Here is a 7,242-nt window from a genome sequence, read left to right on the forward strand (position 1 = left end):
TGCCAGTATTAAAACCCTCACTCATAGCTAGTGACACTATTGCTAATGATGTAGATATAGGCCAGATGTCTGACATGATGGCTGATTATCTACCTCAATGCTGTAAGAACTAGAAGCAGAAGCAGGCAAGTCAGCCTCTCCAGCCTCCTTCCCCATTTGATATAGTCATGGTGTTCTCAGATTGGTCTCAACTCCATTTTCCTCTCCATAACCCTTCAACCCCTACCTATTAAAAAATCTATTTAATGCCTCTTAAAGTTTACTCAGTGTCCCAGCATCCACCATGCCCTGGGCTGGTGAATTCCACAGATCCACAACCCTTTGAGAAATAAGTAGTTTCTCATCTTGGTTTTAAATCTACTTCCATGTGAGGAAACATCCTTTCCACACCTATTTGTCAATCCCTTTTCGCATCTGAATTACCTCAATTAGATCATTTCTAATTCTTCTAAACTCCAGACAGTATAGGCTTTAACTGCTGAATCTCTCTTCATAAAATGAACCCCTCATCTCTGAAATCCATGCAGTGAACCTCCTCTGAACTGACCCCAATACAACTGCATCCCTCTTCAAGGGGACTAAACTGCATACCAAAATACAGAACTCCAAGTGTGATCTCACTAATGCCAAGTATAGCTGAAGCAACACTTGCCCATTTTTGTACTCTATTCCTTCAGCAATAAATGCCAATATATCCCTACCCATTCCTCATACCCCTTGGTGTCATTAATTAGAAAATGTACCTACCTCTACCATGCGGTAACTAAATGACTGAGTTTCCACAGCCATCTGGGGTAGAGAATTTCAATATTTAACCACCCACTTAGCGAGGAAGTTCCTACTCAATGCAATCCGAAATGGGTTTCTGCTACCATGACTGCAACCTGACCTCAGTGTCAATGGGGCTAGTTTAGGGCCACCTAATGCTTCCAGAAAGCTCTTGTTACCTCTTATTGGGTCTAGTCAGGGTGCTGGTTGGTAGTGTGTTTCCAAAGCCATTGAGAGCCCAATGTGTTATGAGCAATGAACCCAGCAGCATTATTTAACACCAGAAACAAGTGTTTTACACTTAGGTAAGTGAAATTCATCACTTTAAGCAGACAGTAGAAGGGGTTCAGAATAGGAGAAGGAGGTTAATTCAATGAATAATATGAACATGAAAAATATACTTTCCCTTTAATGAAAGTCAACACTTGTTGACCGACTCTTTCATCGGCACTGTGCTAGATCGAGCACCATAGACACAGGATTCAGGATTAGGATAACACAAATATTAAATACATTAATTGCACAAAAATGAATAATTTATACACACAGTAAAGGTTTTCAGATTTACAACTGTGTTACTTAATAGTATCTTAAGCTTCAGTAAATTAACAATGCATCTTTTAAATAGAATCATAATTCACTAAAAATGTTCTTTGAATAATCTGAGCTATTAAAAAGAATCCAAGTTCTTCAAGTGACAAGCATTCCCAAGTAAATTTGAGAGCTGCAGGGACGAAGTCAGGGAGGCTGCAGGAAGCTTGTTTCCAATAAGTCGCCGTAAATAGCGTCTTTATTTTGAAAAAAAAACCCACTTCTGTACATTAAAGCCATGCAGTGAATTCTGAATTTTGAAGGAGACCAGCTGATGTGAAGGACTGGGATCGCCGTCTTTGCCCATTATTCTCAATCGGTGTCTGCTTTAACAAATCTCTGTAGAACTCGGATTTGAGGAATCTCGGATAAGAGTCTTTCTCCATCAGGGTATGCACTTTACTCTGTGCCAAGTCAAAACAGGATAAAGTGGGTAATTGAGTGTTCTTCTTTGTCACCTCTTTGGTACGAAAATCAATATTCACCTGTAAAGTAAAGTATAGAGTTATTTAAAGAAGTTTTTTTTTCCTCAAAAAAATCATCCAGTTACATTCCTGGCCACTACATGCATTTGGCTCAACAAAGTGTGCCCACAGTATCATTTTATATCACATCTGACAAAGACTTCTAACAGTGCACTTTTTTGAACTGTAACTAAATGTAAAATGCAACTCTCACACCATTTCCAGTCACATGTCCACCTAATTCTGACTGCTTTTTCTGTTCAGATTTGAAAAGTCTTCCTCTTTGAAGAGAATGAGGAATAAAGAAAAAGAAAATTCCTTTCAGAAAGAAGCCAGAATCACAGATTCCCTACAGTGCAGAAAGAGGGCATTTGGTCCATTGAGTCCACACCAACCCTCTGAAGAGCATTCCCCCCTCAGATGAACTCGCCCTATCCCCATAACTCTACATTTCCCATGGCTAGCCCACCTAGCCTGCATACCTATGGATACTATGTGCACATCTTTGGACTGTGGGACAAAACTAGAGCACCTGGTGGAATCCCATGCAGACACAGGGAGAACGTACAAACTCCATATAGACAATTAAGATGGTCTGATTGATGCAAGGACCTTGTAGGTCTGGGAACAAACTAGCCAGACCAAACAAGCATGAGAAATATTGTGAGGACTATGCTCTTCATTCCTGTTTGGGCTTTCCACATGATGGAAGGTTTCATTTGTATTCTAAATAGGAGGTTAGATCACCCAAGTTTTGGTGACTGAGGTTTTTGGTTAATATTTTATTGCATCCTATTATTCTGTGAAATGGAGGGCACTCCATACTTTGGAATGCACTAATCCAGTCCAATACTCTAATACATATAACACAAGGAGGTCACTTCAACCTGTTGCCTCTGTGCCAGTTAACACCATTCCCAATAAGATTTCATTTCAGGTTTATACCAAACTCTTTTGGAAGTTTCTATTGAATCTACATTCACCACTCTTATGCATATATTCCAGGACACCACTTTAAAGATAAATGCTCAACATATCCCCATGTCTTCAAGAAAAATTCAAGTTTTCTTAAATCTGTTTCCTTATAAGATACCTTAATAAATCTATTACAGAATCATAATTTGTCCCTTACTTCTTTTGGGGCATCAGTTTCAATAAAATCCGAATAGATTTTCTTTGCCTTGGAGGCCAGTTTTGCAGGTGATTTGGTTTTCTTGTAGTCTTCACAGGCCATCCAGAATTCAATGTTCTCTTCACTGTACTCTGATTGTAAGAAAGCTCGAAAGAGACCCAAGCCAGCTTTAGGGAAAAAAAAACAGAATGTGGCCAACTGTAAATATTGATGTCACCTCCATGTTTAACCAGACTGGTTAGTTACTATGATTTCAAAGACAACTTCATAAACAAGCTATTCTTCTAGTATTGAAGAGTGCAGTGCTGGAAAAGCACAGCTGGTCAGGCAGCATCCAAGGAGCAGGACAGTCAACCTTTTGGGCACGGGGCCTTCATCAGGAAGATGCACGAAACGTCGATTCTCCTGCTCCTTGGATGCTGCCTGACCGGCTGTGCTTTTCCAGCACCACACTCTTCGACTCTGATACTCCAGCAGCTGCAGTCCTCACTTTCTCCTATTTTTATAGTATTGTCAGGTTCTATTTTATGTAAAATAAAAGTGCATATATAGTTCTTTTGGAATGGATACACAATCTAGGCACAAAATGGTAGTCCCATTTACAGAAATTTAGTGAAAATGCACTATACAATAGATCTAAGTAAGCTGAGTTTGAAACATTTTTACATCATATTAACTCCAGCCATTACATCTATTGGTAAATATTTTGTCAGTAACAGTCTTGCTGACAATCCATAGTTTTACCCAGAGTTAATGAGTAATACTTACATTTATGCGCTAGGATTTGGTCTAGTGACTCACTCCATTTAGGTGGTTCATCAGGAGGTGTACTAGGAAAAAAAATCATTATAAATTTCAAAATTTGTTAAAAACAACAATGGTTAGCAGGCTAACTAAAATGATTGCTTTGCAAATGCAAAAAGACCATGTTCAGCATTTCACTTCAGCAAATTTGTTGATGCAAATGGAAAGTTTCCTTGCATTATGCAAGCTGCAGAAAAAATGATTCAGAGCCTCAACCCAACTCTTTCAGTACGGCCACAAAACAGCTCAGCGCAGCAGTACAGGAAAGCAATTGACATTTTGGTGTTTATTTGCTGCAGTTGAGACTGACCACTAATCTTTTTTTAACCATTATCAACAGCACCCACCTGCAAAGCTTGACCACCACAACAATAATAGCTGTCAACAGATCAGATGAATGCACAACTGTACTTCGGGCTGAGGTGACCAAGTGTCTAAAAGTCTGCAGAGAACCTCTAGCCCCTCCACCATATTGTTTGGTTCAAAATAATACTTCACAATTAATAATTTGTTACTGTAAAAGGTATGTACATCTCAGCAATTCAGCAGTGCCAGCAAGAAAAGAAGGCTTGATTCCCTTTGTTTCATGGCTACACTTAAATAAAAAAATTCTGCAGCCCATTCAGACAGGACTAGCTGTCACAGGAAGAGACTGTCTCGAGTTTAAGAACAAACAGACCGCAAGTGCGCGGCACACTTGCAAACAAAGATCTTCTCACCACCAGCATATTCGGTTATTTAACAATGTTCAAAGTTATCCTCAGTTTTCTCCTTCTTTTAGAAACTGATCAATAATCGTACAGCCATTCAGCCCATTCCAATCCTCTGAAGAGCACTGCACGTAGATCCACCCTACGCCTGTGACACTACATTGTCCATGACTAACCCACCTAGCCTGCAAATCCCTTGACACTAGGGGCAATTTAGCATGGCCAATCTACCTAACCTGCACTTCGGCAGACTGTGGGAGGAACCAGAGTGCACAGAGGAAACCCACACAGACATGGGAAGAATGTACAAATTCCACACAGTCACCCAAGGCTGGAATTGAACCCATGTCCCTGTGAGGCAGCAGTGCTATCCACTGAGCTGCCATGCCACCCCAAATTAACAGCATGGCTCAGAAAACCAGTACTAGGGCAAAACTCACTTTGACTTTTCAGGTTTAGTGGGAAATGGAATGAAGATTTCACGGGATTCTGCCTTCTGCAGGAGGAGGCTTAACCGATTCCGTTTCTCTTTAAGCCTGAAAAATATGAATTTGATGAACTGTATTAGGATAGACCAGTCAAGCAATAGCCTGGAAACAGTACAACACAGATTACCACTGAACAAAAAAAATTGCACTCCTTTTCCATTTCCTCCAACTTAACTGTAACTATTCAACCTTGTATAAGTTAATACAATAGAACATTCCTGTCATTAAAACACCAAATAGTATCCAAAGCAATGAATATATTCAGTGTATGGAGTTTAAGAGAAAATGGAGATACGGGAGCAAATTTGACCTGAACATCCATCAGGAAACATTTTCCATTGAAGTCAATGCAAAACAGTGTAGCTGGGCAAGTTGTGCAGAATATTTTGAGTTGGGAAGTTAAGCTAAGATTATTGCAATGATTCTGACCCCAAAACATTCCACTAGAATGGACAATGTAGATATAGGTCATCAGCCATTGATACTTCACACAGGCAGCAGATTCATCAACCCCAGCATATCCTTCTTCCTCCGTGTAATTAGTCACAATCCCCCCAGCTGGTTTATAACATTTGCCTCAAGCACTTTTGGTGGTAACAGCTTTCAGATCTTGACCACCCGCTGGAGTCAAGAAGTTGCTCCAAATTCTTTATTGGTTTTATTATTGACTTGCATTTTGTGCCCCTGTACCAAATCTTCACTATAACAAATAAGCCACATTTGTAGAACATGAACGTTTATCTTTCTCCTCATGCAAACTTCCTTTCTGTTAGCAGGAGCATAGTTAACAAACTAACATTTAATTAACAAAATAGGTCTGAACAGCACTTTGAAAAGATAATTTTTTGAAACACTGCAGTATAAACAAGCTTCCATGCTCATTCTGGTCTGCTTACAAAATAAATGACAAAAAAAAGCTGAATAATACTGTCCTTGTACTCTAAAGTGTCATGTGCTATTTATTCAGGTAAAAGCTAACCTTTTGTGATGAGTTTATATTTGCTGTTATTCTAGATGTGCATGACACGGATGCAGATTATCAGCTGAACAAAACTAAATGACAAAAATAACAATGATACTGTCCTTTACTTTAAATTGTCATATATTTATTCAGTTAAAATTGAGTTTCTGTGATATTTGCAGTTATTCTAGATGCACACTCCTTTTATAAAACTTTGTACCCAGAGATATCAAAGCCACAGATCCAAGAACCTTTCCGATCATACTACGCCTCATTACCTGTTTTTATTCTCTCCTTTCCCCTCCTGGTTCTCCTGTTTGATGATCCTATAGGGCTCTTCTTTGGGAGCTGACAGGTTGAGCTGCGGGAACAAGAACAGTACAGTCTGCATGATTTTCCCCTACGTTGGAGCTGGAGATGCTGAGACCAAAGCAATTCCCTGATGGGGCAAGTTGTGAATGTCCAGTCAGCGCTGCTCCAGGCAGGTTAAAAATGCTGTGAGCTCGCTGACTTTGTGAAAGCTAATTGGCTGTTTGAGTGCGTAGACCCTCCCAGTTCAATGACCTCACGCACACAGGAGATCAGCTCCAGTGACTACAGAGAGAGAGGAGAGAAAACTTCCACCCATTAATTGCTATTCTGCAACTTCAAACCACAGCAGCATTCAGAGACTTCGTGTCTGACGTCAGCGGTTAAAAATATGCATTGTATTAGCACTAACTGTTCGTAGATAACGATCAACGTAAATAAACCAGGTCCCAGACTGTGCAACTGTGTTGTGGGAACTAGCATAGTACCCGTCTTGACAGGACAGGATGCTTCCTACAGAGCTGCTGTCCTCAGCCAGTTTGATGAAACCTGGGTTAGATATTTCATGAACTCATGTTTCAGTTGTTGTTCCCCTAATGTCACAGTAAGATTCAGCCAAGGCAACTGTTGAGTGAGATTTGCATGTGTGCTACTACTGTGGACCTTTGCAAACTGATCCTCACCCTTGCACAACTTTGACCTCAAGGGGGACTGCTTCTCCAGAGAGGGGATAGAGTTGGGTTGCAGAGTACCAGGAGGAATTTGTGGTAATACTGGATAGGGTAAAAATAAACAAAGCAGAATAGCTTAAAAGGGCACTCAATTCCCCCAAATGTGATGCACTCAAGTTACTAAGGGAAGTGGGGTGGTAACTGCAGAGAATATGGCCATAATTTTCCAGTCTTCCTTGAATAGAGGGATGATGCCAGAGGACTTGAAAACTCTTGTTTAAAAGATGAGGGGGATAAACGCAGCAACTAACAGACAGTCAGACTAACTTTAGATAATGTCAGAG

General features: G+C 40.2%; 1 protein-coding gene across 2 annotated transcripts; it reads right to left on the reverse strand.

Annotated features, from left to right (window-relative positions):
• Window positions 1-1,157: 1,157 nt before the first annotated feature.
• Window positions 1,158-6,364, reverse strand: LOC140479775 (regulator of G-protein signaling 21-like). Of its 2 annotated transcripts, XM_072573918.1 has the most exons (5): window positions 6,197-6,364; window positions 4,910-5,005; window positions 3,724-3,785; window positions 2,956-3,122; window positions 1,158-1,844 (listed from the first exon to the last, which is right to left on the reverse strand). In XM_072573918.1, exons 1-5 carry the CDS (start codon window positions 6,307-6,309, stop codon window positions 1,590-1,592), a joined length of 693 nt encoding a protein of 230 aa, XP_072430019.1. In that variant the 5' UTR covers window positions 6,310-6,364; the 3' UTR covers window positions 1,158-1,589. The 2 variants fall into 2 exon arrangements, with proteins under 2 accessions (XP_072430019.1, XP_072430020.1); XM_072573919.1 differs by lacking the exon at window positions 4,910-5,005.
• Window positions 6,365-7,242: the final 878 nt, after the last annotated feature.

This window comes from Chiloscyllium punctatum, chromosome 7, assembly GCF_047496795.1.
Source record: "Chiloscyllium punctatum isolate Juve2018m chromosome 7, sChiPun1.3, whole genome shotgun sequence".
NCBI lineage: Eukaryota > Metazoa > Chordata > Chondrichthyes > Orectolobiformes > Hemiscylliidae > Chiloscyllium > Chiloscyllium punctatum.